This window comes from Pantherophis guttatus, chromosome 2 (genome assembly GCF_059756535.1).
Source record: "Pantherophis guttatus breed Tessera chromosome 2, ASM5975653v1, whole genome shotgun sequence".
Lineage (NCBI taxonomy): Eukaryota > Metazoa > Chordata > Lepidosauria > Squamata > Colubridae > Pantherophis > Pantherophis guttatus.
Genome location: NC_142064.1, coordinates 269962239 through 269978770, shown reverse-complemented (window position 1 = coordinate 269978770; position 16532 = coordinate 269962239). Strand labels below are relative to the sequence as shown.

At 44.4% G+C, this 16532-nt stretch overlaps 1 protein-coding gene across 2 annotated transcripts; it reads right to left on the bottom strand.

Annotated features, from left to right (window-relative positions):
- Positions 1-1437: 1437 nt before the first annotated feature.
- Positions 1438-13523, bottom strand: LOC117662582 (uncharacterized). 2 transcript variants are annotated; one of them, XM_034412049.3, is made up of 4 exons: positions 13230-13523; positions 10438-11248; positions 6988-7108; positions 1438-5060 (listed from the first exon to the last, which is right to left on the bottom strand). In XM_034412049.3, exons 2-4 carry the CDS (start codon positions 11125-11127, stop codon positions 3886-3888), a joined length of 1986 nt encoding a protein of 661 aa, XP_034267940.1. In that variant the 5' UTR covers positions 11128-11248; positions 13230-13523; the 3' UTR covers positions 1438-3885. The 2 variants fall into 2 exon arrangements, with proteins under 2 accessions (XP_034267940.1, XP_034267939.1); XM_034412048.3 differs by having other exon boundaries at positions 10411-11248; positions 13230-13482.
- Positions 13524-16532: the final 3009 nt, after the last annotated feature.

Genomic DNA, 16532 nt, shown 5'->3' with positions numbered 1-16532 from the left:
CTCACGGCCAAATACAGAAGGCGTAGTTTGGTCCCCTGGTCAATTCTGGCGGGGTAGGCAATGCTAGTGAGGCCATAGTAAAGAGCCCATCTGAGGAATAAAAACATGGCTGAAATGTACAAGTAAAGTGCCATCATCCAGAGAGTTTGACCCCCTATCATTTCCATGGTGGGAAGGTCCTGAGATCAGGGATGGAATTTTTTTCCTCCCGTTCACTATCCGGCCACAGGAAATTGCCTTAAAGTTTAATTTGCTTTGTTCTTCATCCGACCGTCAGGTGTATGTCACGTTGCAGTTCTTTGAACAGTAGGTGATGGGTGCACCCTGAAGCCTTTTCTTATATCATTTCAGCTGGCACGATTGGGCAACCAATCGTTTATTTTAATCATGATTTAATCAGACCTACAAGGTCCAGACTGTTGTGGCCCGTCAGCGGCCTGTGCAGCTAGTAGCTGATTCCGACAGCGAGGAGGCTGGTGTGGTGCTGCGCCAGCAGCCTGTGCAGCTGGCACTTGAGTCAGACAATGAGGAGGCTGGAGAAGATGTGGTGCCAGAGGTGGGGATTCAGCCAGGGCCTTCAGAACCTCCAGAAGCTCCCATAAGTGAAGAGGAAGAAGAGGAGGAGCCTCTTCTCAATGCACGGACACGCAGAGCTGCCAAAAGGCAGGAATGGTTCCTCAGGAGAAAGTCTCCTCGAGAGTAAGGCTTGGGGCTAATTGGCCACTCCCTTAGCCTATTTAAGGAAGGACGACGACTGAGGCAATTTGCAAGGAACAACTTCATTCACTCTCCTTCGCGTCCTGATCTTAGTTCTCTTTATCAGTTTCCTGCAAATTGCTTCTGGGCTTTCTGCCAACCATAGTAAGATTACAATTATTTATTCTTTGGATTCTTGTAGGCTGTTAAGAAAGTTAATTAACAGCCTTTATTTGAAAAAGACTGATTTAATTTAGTAAACTAAGGTTTGTACAGATTTTGTGTGTGCTGCACTCTTTGGGGTCCATAGCTAGGGCAGAACACAAACAAACAGATCTCTTTTAAGAGCCTTCTGTGCTTGAGGATTATTACATCAACCAATATCACTTTTGTTTTACTTAACAGTCATCCTGCAGATTAAATGAGGTTCCTTTTTTTTGGGAGTGGGGGCGGTCTGGCAAAAAGAATGGGCAGCACTCCAAAATAAGAGGAGTGACTCAACTTAGAGAGACATGAATTAATATTTGGATGGCATGGCTGTTTATGGTATAACCTGAAAGACAGTCGTAAAATTCGAAAGTATATCAGAGTAGCCCAAGGCTTTGTGCAATTAAACAAACAATATAAGCTTCAAATCATCCAAGCTTAGGCGACAACAACAAACTATAAGTGATGAGGGGGTCGAAAAGTTTTGTGACGTTGCGACCCGCCTTCAAGACAAAGAAAAATGCAGATACCAAATACTAATGGATGACTTTAATGCAAGAATAGGAAGAACAATACCTGGAGAAAAAGCGATTGGCCCGTATGGAACGAGATAATAGAGGCGACAGACGAATAGATTTTACTGAAGGGCAGGAACTCATTCTTCAAGAAAACAGCTGGCAGAAAATGGACCTGGAAGAGTTTTATCTATTTTACCTTTACAATAGTGGCCAAAATTGTGGAAGCCTTTTGGGAAAAGTGTATTTTTGAGGTTTGATGGCTAATAACACCACTTTTTTTTTTTTTTGGAGCTTCAAGATAATCATATTCCACTGTTGGAATGGCCTGGGAATAGCCCAGATCTTAACCCAACTGAAAATCTGTGGAGCTGACTAAAGAAACTTGTTAGTCAGAAGCAACCCAGCAACAAAACCCAGTTAATAGAAGCCATCATTCAATCTTGGTTTCACATTATTAAAGCTGCAGAAGTAAAAGACTTGGTTCACTCTATGGGAAGACGTTGTAAGGCTGCAATTCATGCTAAAGGTTACCCAACTAAGTATTAACTGATGTGATAATTTTTGTATATCTCGTTCTTTCTATGGTGTTAATTTTTGTATATCTCGTTTTTTCTACGTGTTTCACTTTTCTTATTTCTACTGTAACTGCTATTCTAATAGCAAATCCTTCCTAAAAGTTATTGCATTACATTCTTGATTAAATTATCTTTCCATTGATATATAATTTTATGGTACTACTCCAAAAAAAAGTGGTGTTATTAGCCAGTTTTAGAAAATACACTTTTCCCAAAAAGGTTTCCACAATTTTGGCCACTACTGTATTTTTTTTTAAAATGTCCCTTGTATTTTTGTATTTAATGCTTTGATAAACTAATACAATTTTGAAACTGGATAATGAAACATTTGTGGGGTTTCAGAACACGCCTCGGATGGAAGAAATTGAGGCCTATAAATACAGGTAGCCCTCGACTTATGACCACAATTGAGCCCGAAATTTCTGTCGCTGAGCGAGACAGTTGTTCAGTGAATTTCGCCCCATTTTACGACCTTTCTCCCCCACCGTTGTTAAGTGCATCACTGCAATTGCTCAGTTAGTAATAAGGTTGTTTAAATGAATCTGACCTCCCCGTTGACTTTGCTTGTCAAGGAGGTCACAAAAGAGAATTGCATGGCCCCCCCGGGACACTGCAACCGTCATAAAGATGAGTCCCTTGCCAAGAGTCTGAATTTTGATCACGTGATCATGGAGATGTTGCAACAGTAGGAAGTGTGAAAAACGATCGTAAGTCAACTTTTTTCAGTGCTGTTGAAACTTTGAACAGTCACTAAATGAATGATTGTAAATCGAGGACCATCTGTACAGGATCTTAGGCTCTTTGGTTTCAACCCGGGGATCCATTGGGGCGAGAAATATGACGTCGTTTATTCCACCTCCTTGTTTTATATTCCAATATGCATATAAATTAATCCAGGCAGTAACCTCACCCTGCCCAAATCCATTGAATGCTACACCTAAATCAATAATGAGAAACGAATCTGCGAACACCAAAAGACAAGCGAAGTTACGTCGCTTTTTTTAGCGTCCTTGTAAATTCGGTCATTAAACAAATGGTTGTAAACCGAGGACTACCTGCGTTGCCAACAAAAGGTAACAATTTAAGCAAGAGAGTCCCAAGGGAAGCCATACAGGGAACACAGTCTGTATATTCTGCATATTTTAATGAGCTTCCAAGTTCCACAAAGGTGCAGCTTGGACAGAAAAGTCATGGAGTTCAGAGTAAACGTGTTAAGAGCGGAAATGCAAACACAAAGGCCTCTGATGCAACCGAAGGAGCAAGTTAATAGTATAACAGAGTAACAGAATTGGAAGGGACCTTGGAGGTCTTCTAGTCCAACCCCCACAACTTCTGGAGGCAAGCCGTTCCATTGATTAATTGTTCTCACTGTCAGGAAAATTTCTCCTTACTTCTAAGTTGCTTCTCTCCTTGATTAGTTTCTATCCATTGTTTCTTGTCTCGCCTTCTGGTGAATTGGAAAATAAGTTGACCCCCTCTTCTTTGTGGCAGCCCCTCAAATATTGGAAGGCTGCTATCACGTCTCCCCTGGCCCTTCTCTTCACTAGACTGGCCATACCCAGTTCCTGCAACCGTTCTTCATATGTTTTAGCCTCCAGTCCCCTCATCATCTTTGTTGCTCTTCTCTCCACTCTTTCTAAAGTCTCAACATCTTTTTTACATCGTGGCGACCAAAACTGAATGCAATATTCCAAGTGTAGCCTTACCGAGGCATTATAAAGCGGTATTAACACTTCACGTGATCTTGATTCTATCCCTCTGTGTATGCAGCTCAGAACTGTGTTGGCTTTTTTGGCAGCTGATGCACACGGCTAGCTCATATTTAAATGGTTGTCCACTAGGACTCCAAGATCCCTCTAAATAGTTACTACTATTGAGTCAAGTACCACTTAGCTTTCAAGCGCCACTAAACCATTTGCGGGACTCGGTGGATACATTAACACGCCCATCCCCGTGTTAAGTATTTGGGGAGAATCTGCCGGAAACTTTCCGTCCGTGTGGACCTTTTGATGCAAAGTCAAGTTTGTGCTCTGGCTGAAGCTTTTCCCACACTCGGAGCAGGTGTAGGGCTTCTCCCCGGTGTGGGTTCTCTTATGTCTAATAAGGCTGGATTGATCCCTGAAGCTCTTCCCACAGTCCGCGCACCCGTACGGCTTCTCCCCCGTGTGCATCCGCTGATGCGCATTGAGGCTGCCCCTGTGACTGAAGCTCTTCCCACACTCGTAGCACTTGTAGGGTCTCTCCCCCGTGTGAACCCTTTGGTGCTGAATAAGACTCGGTTTGTCGGCAAAAGTCTTGTTGCAATCGGCGCACTGGTGCGGCTTCTCTCCCTTGTGGATCTTCTGATGCCTCAGAAAGTTGGTGCTCTTGTTGAAACTCTTCCCACACTCCGAGCACTTGTACGGCTTCTCCCCCGTGTGGATAATTTGGTGGGAGGCGAGGTGGGCGCTCTGAACGAAGCTCTTCCCGCACTCTAAACACGTGTACGGTTTTTCCCCGGTGTGGATGATCTGGTGGGAGGTCAGGTGGGCGCTGCGACTGAAGGACTTCCCGCATTCCAAGCATTTGTACAACTTTTCCGTTTTGGGGACTGTCGGTGGTTTGAGCAGGCTGGATGGACCATAAAAGGTTTTGCTGAACTCAGTGGGTTGATGTTGTCCATCAGCATGGGCAGCCCGATACGAAGGAGGAACTAAAGGGTCCAGAAACTTCTCTCCGTTTTCCAGAAATGTGTACGAACTCTCTCCTTCAGAAAGCATTTCCTTGTCTCCGGGGTTCTTCCCAAACATACTTTTCTGGGTTTCAGTCTCGGCAGACATTTCCCAGTGATCACTGAGGCATCCGTTCCTTTCCTCTCCTCCCTGGTTGTTTTGCTGGAGTGAGATCTCATGGAACTCTCCGACTGGACAAGGAAGAGATCTTTCGATCCATTCTTCTTGTTGGTTTCTCTCTCGGTGTGCGGGTTGAACTCGGCTCCAGACTTTCTCTTCAAAGGGTTCCCGCTCGGTTTCTTCAGAGAAATCTCCACACAGTTTCCCTTCTGTTTCGCTTTTCCATTCAGATCCTGTTGGAATTAAGATTGGGAGATTGGTTAGAGCACAAACCAAGTTATTCAGAAGTAGCCTCTTCCAGAATATTTGGGCTTCCCAGTGAGAAAAAAAGTTCTGGATAGTGGACGTGGCAGGACTAGGAGACAGCAGCAGAGAAGAAAAAGAACTGGACAAAATTACAAAATACAAAACTCCTCACTGCTACTGTGTTTCCCTGAAAAAAGACCCTGTCCTATATTTATTTTGCCAACAAAAAAGGCACCAGATCTTATTTTTTTGAGGGGGGATGTCGTCCACTGACTCACCTCACTTGCGCCCATTGCCCCAGGCCTCCTTTTTTCTGTCAGAGGCAGTGGTAAAATGTAAAATTTGTTATTACCGATTCTGTGGGCATGGCTTGGGGAGGAATGTGATTGGGTGGGCGTGGCCAACTTTTTTTTTTTTTTACTTTTAAAACCATTTTTTTTACCTCTTCAATTGAAGAGATTGTAAAAAAAATGCTTTTAAAAGCCTCTGACGATCTGTTGTGGCTCCGTTGCCTGAGCGTGGGCTATCGACAGATGCAGACTCTGAGAGTGAGGGAGAGGAGTTGGCAAGGCCTCCCTCTCCAGGACCCTCCTCTCTGGCAATGCCTCCGGAGGACACCGAAGGCCAAGAGATAGGCCCAGAGCCAAGCACGTCCCCGCAGCCACAGGTGGACAGCGACAAAGGAGATAAGTGCTGGCTGGATCCTCGACAGCGGCGCAGCAGAGGGGAAGGCATGCCAGAGATTAGCTGAGTAACTGGACCACACCCCACAGGGTATAAATGTGGGTGTGGTGGCTGGTTCAGTTTGTGACGAGCAAAAACTATAAATAATCCATGATCTCTGCGTTACTGGACTCCTGCCTGCCTTGTCGGACTGCATTTGGACTAATCCTTGTATTGTTGAAAACTCTGCCTGTTTTATCGGAATGCTTGCAGCCTAATCTTTGTTTTGTGTGAGTAAAGTCTGAATTGGCAGCTAGCCGCTGGGTTGCTGCCAGCTTTATCTTCCAAGACTTTGTCGTGTGGCTTATTAACTCCGGGCCGTCTGTGGGGGTGCGTGTGTGGGACGGGGACAGAACACGATCCCAGCTGAGTTGCCTGATCGTCAGACAGACTTTTTTTCTTTTAAATGCCTCTGACGATCCAATCTGAGTTGCCTGATCAGCGGAGGCTTTTTAAAAAAGCCTCTGCAGATCAGGAAACTCAGCTGGGATCTTTGACGATCCCAGCTGAGCCGCACGATCATCGGAGGCTTTTTTTTTAAAAGCATTTTTTTCAGCCGAAGAGGTTGTAGAAAAAATGCTTTTAAAAATTAAAAAAAAAAGCCTCTGATGATTGTGTGGCTCAGCTGGGCATGGGGGGGAGGATGCAGGAATTTTTGCTACCAGTTCTCTGAACCACCCGCCTCCATCGCTACCGGATCGGGCGATCCAGTCCAAACTGGGAGCTTTTCACCCCTGCTATTAACCTGCTCCTTCGGTTGCATCAGAGGCCTTTGTGATTCCCTTTCTGCTCTTAACATGTTTACCCTAAAATCCATGACTTTTCTGGATTTTGGAACTTCTGGAAGTTGGAAGCTCATTAAAATATGCAGAATATACACACGGTGTTCCCTGTATGGCTTCCCTTGGGACTCTCTTGCTTAAATTGTTACCGTTTGTTGGCAACGCAGGTAGTCCTCGGTTTAGTCCTCACCCCGATCTTTTCTAGAAGCGTTGCATCGCAATCCCGCCCCACAGCAGGCCCACCCATGCTGGCTGGGGATAATGGGAGCCTTAGTTCATAGCATCTCTTTGGGAATAGACAGATTCTGAGCAGTCAACTTTGAGGACTCGGGCTCCTCAGTTAAACTCTGCAAAATTCCACAAAGATTGTTCACTTGACCGTAAGGAAAACAAGAGAGGGTCTCCTTACCTAAGAGATCAGTACTGGAGTCATCGTTCTCCTGTTTGGTCTCCACGTACATCATCCTCCACCCTGCCTCAGTACCAACTTGGCTAATTCTGGAGATTGTTGCTGCCTCCTCCGATAATACCTGTAAAGGAAAAAATGGCATTGCCCTCTATCAGACCCTCGGACACTCAACAAAAAGGGTTGAAAACAGGCAGCAAACGCAAACACAATCTTCAACCATCAGGGATACAAGGACCCTCCGAATTTTTAGGTGTGGCCCAGGGGTGAAATGCTCCCGGTTCAGACCGGATCGCCTGATCCAGTAGTGATGACGGCGGGTGGTTTGGAGAACCGGTAGCAAAAATCCCAGCGCCCCCCCCCCCATGCCCAGCTGAGCCACACGATCATCAGAGGCTTTTTTTTTACTTTTAAAAGCATTTTTTCTACCTCTTCCGATGAAAAAATGCTTTTAAAAGTAAAAAAAAAAAGCCTCTGATGATTGCGCAGCTCAGCTGGGATCGTCAAGAGGCTTTTCAAAGCATTTTTTTTCTGCAACCTCTTGGCCGAAGAGGTGGTAAAAAAAATGCTTTGAAAAGTCTGCCTGATCGACAGAGAGGTATTTTTTTAAAAATACCTCTCTGCCGATCAGGCAACTCAGCTGGGATCATCAGAGGCTTTTTTAAAAATACCTCTCTGACGATCCCAGCTGAGTTGCCTGATCGGCAGAGGCTTTTCAAAGCATGAGAAAAAATGGTTTAAAAGTAAAAAAAAAAGTTGGCCACGCCCACCCAGTCACATTACCCCCCAAGCCACGCCCACAGAACCAGTAATAACAAATTTTACATTTCACCCCTAAAGCTCTTTGAGGCCACGTCAGACTATTGGGGGGCACGTATAGCGGCTCAAAGCTGAGGGTACTAGAGAGATGCCAAAGGAGACCACAGGTGGTCCCACTTAACGTCCCCTCATTGAGTGACCGTTTAGAAATACAACAGTGCTGAATAAGGGGCATTTGCAATGGGATGGATCTTAACATCATGGCCATCGCAGTGTCTCCTTCGTCACATGATTGCGATTGGATCACAATTTCGACGTTGCAGCGTCCTGCAGTCACGTGATCTCACTTACAACCTTCTTTGCTGACTTCAGACAAACAAAGTCAACAAGGAAGTGAGCACGTCTCCAAAAAGCCAACATTGTCCAAGGCTGCATTAACAGAGGGATATAGAATCAAGATCACGTGAAGTGTTAATATCACTTTATAAGGCCTTGGTAAGGCTGCATGGGAATACTGCATCCTGTTTTGGTCACCATGATGTAAAAAAGATGTGGAGGCTCTAGAAAGAGTGCAGAGAAGAGCAACAAAGATGATTAGGGGACTGGAGGCTAAAACACAGGAAGAACAGTTGCTGGAACTGGATATATCTAGTCTTATTGAAAAGAAGGACCGGGGTGACATGATAGCAGTGTTCCAATATCTCAGGGGCTGCCACAAAGAAGGGGGAGTCAACAGTGGTGAAATGTAAAATTTGTTACTACCGGTTCTGTCGGCGTGCCTTGAGGGAGGTAATGTGACTGGGTGGGCGTGGCCAACTTTAAACTCTAAAATGCTTTTAGAAGTCTCTAACGATCAGGCAATTTAGGTGGGATCGCCAGAGGCTTTTAAAGCCATTTTTTTTCTACAACCTCTTCGGCCAAAGAGGTTGCAGAAAAAAATGCTTTTAGAAGCCTCAGACGATCTCAGCTGAGCCGCACGATCATCAGAGGATTTTTTTTAACTTTTAAAAGCATTTTTTTTTGGCCGAAGAGGTATAAAAAATGCTTTTAAAACTAAAAAAAAAAAGCCTCTGATGATCGCGTGGCTCAGCTGGGCAGGAGGGGAGGGCAGGGATTTTTGCTACCGGTTCTCCGAACTACCCACAACCATCGCTACCGGATTGGGCGATCCTGTCCGAACCGGGAGCATTTCACTCCTGGGAATCAAGCTATTCTCCAAAGCACCTGAAGGCAGGACAAGAAACAATGGATGGAAACCAATTAAGGAGAAAAGCATCCTAGAATTAAGGAGAAATTTCCTGACAGTTGGAACAATTTATCAGTGGAACCACTTCCTTCCAGAAGTTGAATGCTCCAATACTGGAAAAGAAGAGATTGGACAACTATTTGTCTGAAATGGTATAGGATTTCCTGCCTGAGCAGAGGGTTGGACTAAAAGACCTCTAAGGTCCCTTCCAACTCTGTTTAGTGTAATTCTAATTCTAATTCTAGTTCTAATTCTTATTTTATTCTCTCTTCATTCTCTCCTTTTCCTATTCCATTCCATTGGTCACAAATGGCAATCACGTGACCATGGGACACTATGACTGTGTGGTATCCACCTAATGATGGCAACTGGATAGTCACGGTTGCTATCATGGTCGGTGTGGTCATGTGATGTCTCACTGTGTGACCCCGTCATTAGCAACAGAGATCCTACTTATGACGGGGTCCTCGGTGCTCTCTGAGCTTGGTTGTTTCCTTGCAGATGTTTCCTTATCCAAACCAGGAAATATCATCAGTGCTGGATAACATCATTAGCCCTGATGACATTATCTAGTTGGGTAACAAAATGTCTGCAAGAAAATCCACCTAGGGCAGGGAGCACCAAGGACTCCACAGGTCAACCCTGAGCTACAAATATTTTCCCTTATTGGTCCTCATTATCATTGGTATACACGCACTACCTGTAATCGCGTGTGTTGTGACTCCGACCCCCGAGCCTGTCCTAACAGAGGGAGAGGACTCAGAAGGTGAAGGAGAGGATTTGGCAAGGCCTCCCTCTCCAGGACCCTCCTCTCTGGCAATGCCTCAGGTTTCCTCTGAAGGCCAAGAGATATGCCAGGAGCAAGGCACTTAGGAGCAGCCGCAGATAGAGAGCGAGGGGGATGAGTTTTGGCTGGATCCCAGACAGTGTCGGAAGGATAAGCGCGCATAGCAGAGAAAGAGACGTGGGCGGGCCAGAGATTGAGCTGAGTCACTGGACCACACCCCACAAGGGATAAAAGGGGGTGTGTCGGCTATTCAGGCCTTGTGACGGACAAATTGAAAAGCTTGGAAGTCATATCGTGTTTCTAGAACCCTGTTAGAATCTCTTTTTGGATTTCTTCGGACTGGACTTTGACAATTTTTTGCTTTGTGGAATTAATTTGGTATATCGGACTGAGGAGAAAAAACCTCCCTTAGTGAGTAAAATCTCTTGGCAGGCAGTTCATGGTTCGCTGCCAAGACTGTTATCTTAAAGGAATTCCTGACTGTTTGATTCATTAACTCCTGGCTGTCTGTTTGTGTGTGTGCGCGACGGGGACAGAACAGCGTGGATGCTAAACAGATCAAGGTTGGGTAATGAAAAATGAGTTGGGCAACGACTCTGTCCTGGTGCAACCTTGTCATCAATACTCCTCACACCTCATAAGAAAGGACCCATTGCAATACCCCTGCGTGGTGTTCCCACATGTTGAGCTCTTCCTTCTTCCCGAGGAAGTCTTCAACCAAGACCACTGCCTGGGAGCAGCTCTCTGGGCCGCACGCCCGGACCCAGCGCTGCATCTCCGGCGGTAGGATGGCCAGGAACTGCTCCAGGATCAGCAGCTCCACAATCTGCTCTTTGGTGCACATGTCCGCTTTCAGCCACCGCTTGCAATGTTCCTGGAGTCGGCTGTAAGCCCCTCGGGGCCCTTCAGCTTCCTGGTAACGGAAGCGCCGGAAATGCTGGCGCTGTTCCTCCCGCCGCCGGGCATCCCTTTGCAAAATGGCTGCCTTCACTTTCCCATAATCCCTCTTGCTGCACCCTTCCAGGTTCAGAAAGGCCTGCTCGGCCTCTCCGCTCAAGGCTGGCTGGAGCCGGGCCACCCATTCCTCCTTGGGCCACCGACAGGCTCGGGCCACCTGCTCGAAGGAATCCAGGAAGGCCAAACTGTTTTCCCACGGATCCACGGGTGGTTTAGAGCTCCCCGAACACGGGGTCTCCACCGTCTTCAGGAACTCCCGCCACTGAGCTTCCCACTGCTGAAGGGATCCCTCATCCGGTTCCTGCTTGATCTCTCTGCCCATCTTTCGGGGCGGGGATTCCCCTCCGCGAGGATCTTTCTTCTGCGGATGATCTCTGAGGTCCTGCTCTTCCATTGTCCTTCTCAGAGGGTCTCCAGGCAAAAGTACCACCCAGCCCGACGGTCCAAAACCTGCCCCGGGATCCAAACCGTTGCAACCGTACTGGCATCAAGGGCAATTCCTCAGGTTACGATCTCTGAAGACACAAAAGGAATTTGCAAATCACCCACAGGGAATGCTAGGCGGCTTGAGGTTGTTGGGAGTTTTTAATCTCACATTATTGAATAACATCAAAAGCATGGAATATTACTATAATACTATATAAATTATAAGATATATAATTTACTACTATATAAATTGAGCTATAATTTTATCTTTGATTGGGATTTCACTTTTATTGTTTTAGAAATAGTTATATTTTATGATTTCAAACCTCCCAGAGTTGTTAGCAAATAAATCAAATAAATCAAATGATAAACCAAGCCATCCCTTAGCACTGATGATGTTATCTAGTCAGCTAATGAAACGCCTGCAAGAAAAGAAATCAAGCTCAGAGAGCATCAAGGACCCCTCATTTCGACCCTGAGCTACCAAATATCCTCCTTGAGAAGAAAGAAAGGGATCAACATTCTTCTAATAATACAACTGGGGGAGGATACGCTCTTAAATTTTTAAAATCTTAAAATTTTAAAATGGACACCTAACATCAAAAACGTCATCAAAAAAGCACAACAAAGAATGTTCTTTCTGCGCCAACTCAGAAAGCTCAAACTGCCCAAGGAGCTGCTGATCCAGTTCTACAGAGGAATTATTGAGTCTGTCATCTCCATAACTGTCTGGTTTGGCTCTGCAACCAGACAAGACAGACACAGACTTCAGAGGATAATTAGAACTGCGGAAAAAACAACTGGTACCAACCTGCCTTCCATTCAGGACCTGTATACTGTAGGAGTCAAAAAGATGGTTGAGAAAACATCTACAGACCCCTCACATCCTGGACATAAATTGTTTCAACTTCTACCCTCAAAACGATGCTATAGGACTCTGCACACCAGAACAACAAGACACAAGGACAGTTTTTCCCCAAACGCCATTACTCTGCTAAACAAATAATTCCCACAACACTGTCAAACCAGTTACTAAGTCTGCATTACTATTATTCTTCTCTTCCTTACTAGTATCTATAGCTTTCCACTTATTACTATAACCATGTTCCTTGTAGCTTTCAATTTATATTGTTTTTATTTGTTTCCTAGTACGATTTGACAGCTTATTAAGTAACCTTGACTATACTAAGTGTTGTATCTTTTTATTCTTTTTGGGGGGGGGGTATTATTTATTTTAGTATATCTTTTATTTGTATTATTGATAAAATTTATTAATAATACAAATTAATAAATTTATGTATTTATTAATAAAAAACTTTTTAAAAATTAAAAAAAAATGTATCTTTTTATTCTTGATGAATGTATTTTATTCTCCTTACGTACACTGAGATCATATCATATCAGATTATGAGACTGATTCCGGGCTTTATTATTTACTACTATTTAATTATTTGGATTAAATTATGATTTTATTGTACTTGTTTCTTAACTTGTGTTCGCCGCCCTGAGTCCTTCGGGAGAATGGCGGCATATATATATATATATATATATATATATATATATATATATAAATAAATAAATATGCACCCAAGAAAAAAATTCCTTGTGTGTCCCAATCATACTTGGCCAATAAAGAATTCAATTCAATTCAATTCAATAATTCAAGTCTGTTCTGTTCTGTTCTGTTCTGTTCTGTTCTGTTCTGTTCTGTTCTGTTCTATTCTATTCTATTCTATTCTATTCTATTCTATTCTATTCTATTCTATTCTATTCTATTCTATTCTATTCTATTCTATTCTATTCTATTCTCTGCCCTACCCCACAAGGTTGTTGTTGGGCGATAAAATGGGGTTGTGTGTTTCTATTTATGCCACCCTGAGCTCCTGAAGAAAAGGGCTATAGATGCACAGGAACGAATAACGCTAATAACAACGAGGATAGACAACGTGTATATTTAAGGTATAACGTTATTGCAATGACATATTTACACGCGCCATGTAGACATTGTACTGTAACGTGCGAACAACGTGCACGTAATAACAATGGGAAATCGTGAACCCTCCACTTTACCTGGTCTCCTTTTTCCAATGTTTTCTCCCACCCCGCTTGCACGACGAAGGCATCTGAGCCCTGCTGCAATCCTTGATTTCTGCTCCCAGGCGTTGCTGCAGCTTTTTTCTTGCTTCCGGCTCTTTGCAACTGTGATTTAAAAATTTAAAATAAAAAATAAAAAATGGAGAAACCCTGCTGGGAGGTAGATGTGCTTTTTTTTTTTTTTTCCCTCCTCCCCAAAAAGTCCATTTCCGGGAGAGGAGCCCGTCTAGGAAGGAGACTGCATCAGGGGTGGGCAACTGTGGCCCTTTTACAACCTGTGGACTTCAACTCCCAGAATTCCTGAGGCAGACAAGCTGGCTCAGGAATTCTGGGAGTTGAAGTCCATAGGTCATAAAGGGGCCATATTTGCCCATCCCTGGTTCACATCCTTTTGTATTCTTATTTGCAAAGGGAGACGCGTCCCGTCTAGCCCTCTGCTGGTTGGATCTTTCTGGTCGTCTCTCTCTCTCTCTCTCTCTCTCTCTCTCTCTCTCTCTCTCTCTCTCTCTCTTTTTGCTTTTTTTGGAAAGGTTTTTTTTTTGTGGGGGAAGTTGGAGAGGCCTTTTCTACTCCTTGCTTGGTCCTGTTAAGGAAAAATATGTATTTGTGCTCGTCCCAGGGAGCCTTGAATGCTTTGCACTGCTCCTTTTTAGATCACAGAATAAACAAGAGCTGGAAGGGATTTTGGAGGATAGAAGTAACAGAGTTGGAAGCAGTGGTGAAATCCAGTTTTTTTTACTATCGGTTCTCAGGGCGTGGTTTGGTCGGCGTGGTAGGGGAAGGATATTGCAAAATCCCCATTCCCTCCCCACTCCTGGGGGAAGGATATTGCAAAATCCCCATTCCCACCCCACTCCTGGGGGAAGGATATTGCAAAATCCCCATTCCCACCCCACTCCTGGGGGAAGGATATTGCAAAATCCCCATTCCCTCCCCACTCCTGGGGGAAGGATATTGCAAAATCCCCATTCCCACCCCACTCCTGGGGGAAGGATATTGCAAAATCCCCATTCCCTCCCCACTCCTGGGGGAAGGATATTGCAAAATCCCCATTCCCACCCCACTCTGGGGCCAGCCAGAGGTGGTATTTGCCAGTTCTCCAAACTACTCAAAATTTCTGCTACTGGTTTTCCATAACCTGTCACAACCTGCTGGATTTCACCCCTGGTTAGAAAGGACCTTGGAAGTCATTTGGTCCAACCCCCTGCTCACGCAGGAGACCTATGCTAGGGATTCGAACCGCCGAACTGCCCCATTTGAGACAATCTCTTCTGAAAAACTTCCAGTGTTGGAGCATTCGCAACTTCTGGTGGCAAGTGGTTCCACTGGTTAATTGTTCTTAACTGCCGGGAAATGTCTCCTGAATTCTAGGTTGCTTCTCTCCTTGATTACTTTCCATCCGTTGTTTCTTGTCCTGTCTTCAGGTGCTTTGGAGAATTGCTTGACTCCCTCTTCTTTGTGGGAACCCCTCAGATATTGGAAGACTGCTATCATGTCTCCCCTAGTCCTTCTTTTCATTCAACTAGACATACCCAGTTCCTGCAACCATTCTTCATATGTTTTAGCCTCCAGTCCCCTAATCATCTTCGTTGCTCTTCTCTGCACTCTTTCTAGAGTCTCAACATCTTTTTTTACATTGTGACGACCAAAACTGGATGCAGTATTCCAAGTGTGGCCTTACCAAGCATTATAAAGTGGTATTAACACTTCACGTGATCTTGATTCTATCCGTTTATGCAGCCTAGAACTGTGTTGGCTTTTTTGGCAGATGCTGCATACTGCTGGCTCATATTTAAGTGATTGTCTACTAGGACTCCAAGATCCCTCTCACAGTAACTACTATTGAGCCAGGTACCATCTATACTGTACTTGTGCATTTTGTTTTTCTTGCCTAAATGTGGAACTTTACTTTTTTAACCATTGAATTTCATTTTGTTAGATAGTGCCCAATGTTCAAGTCTGTCAAGATCCTTCCTTGCCATAAAGCAGTGTTTGGGGAGGGACAGAATAAACCCCATTATAACCTCAAAATGAACACTGGTAGTCACAGTTTATGCCAGATACCAGCGAAACTATACAGGCAGTCCTCAACTTACGGCCACAATTGAGGCCAGCATTTCTGTTGCTACGTGAGACGTTTGTTAAGTGAACTTTGCCCCAATTTACGACCTTGGTTGCCACAGTTGCTAAGTGAATCATTGTGCTTGTTCAGTTAATAACACAGATCTTGGCTTTAGTGAATCTGGCTTTTTGATTGACTTTGCTTGTCAGGAGGTCGCAAAAGGTAATCACATGACCTCCGGGACACTACAACCGTCATAAATATGAGTCAGCTGCCAAGCGTCTGAATCCTGATCACGTGACCATGGGGATGCTGCAACGGTCACAAGTCACTTTTTTCAGTGCCGTTGAAACTTCGAATGGTCACTAAAGGAACTGTTGTAAGTCAAGGACTATCTGTACTCAAGATGCCTCAGAGAAGGAAAAATACCTGATGGATGGAAAAATCCTGAAGTGATTGTTATACACAAGAAAGAGGCCCAAGATGATTTAAAGAACTATCGCCCAATAAGCCTTCTTTCGGTCATCTAAAAGGTTTTCACCAAGATAATAGCAAAAAGAATATGGAGAACATTAAATGACGCACAGCCAAAGGAGCAGGCAGGGTTCAGAGGTGGCTACAGCACAATGGATCAAAATTTCATATTGCGAAATATTTCTTCAAAGCAAAATGAGAAAAGGAGAACCGGTAGCGGAAATTTAGAGTAGTTCAGAGAACCGGCAAATACCACCTCTGGCTGGCCCGAGTGGGGTGGGAATGGAGATTTTGCAATATCCTTCCCTCAAGAGTGGGGAGGGAATGAGGATTTTGCAGTATCCTTCCCCTGTCACGCCTACCAAGCCACGCCCACAGAACTGGTAGTAAAAAAAATTGAATTTCACCATTGATGTCACCCCTAGTCCCTCTTTTCATTAGGGTTGCCAGGTGTCCACTATTTGAGTGGACAGTCTGCTTTTTTCACATTATGTTCATTATTTTTTTTCACAAAATAGTGGACATTTTTTTTATTCAAAAGCTTTATGATGAAATGGTATGTAAGTTTTGCGAGTCAGAATTCCATGAAGTTTTACGCCATGTTCCAACACGTTGGTTAAGTTTGTTTAAAGTGGTCGAAAGACTTCTTTTAAACTGGATACCTCTAAAATCGTATTTTATTTCTCTTGGATCTGATGAGTGCCATATCTGGAACCTTATTTCGGATCAGGAAAATGAACTCG

Coding starts and splice junctions, on each gene's coding strand:
- LOC117662582 (XM_034412048.3), bottom strand. CDS start 11,127: ATGGAAGAGCAGGACCTCAGAGATCATCCGCAGAAGAAAGATCCTCGC. Junction 7,109..10,410: donor AATGGGTCCTTTCTTATGAG/GTGTGAGGAGTA, acceptor TTTCCTTTACAG/GTATTATCGGAGGAGGCAGC. Junction 5,061..6,987: donor CTCCAGTACTGATCTCTTAG/GTAAGGAGACCC, acceptor TAATTCCAACAG/GATCTGAATGGAAAAGCGAA.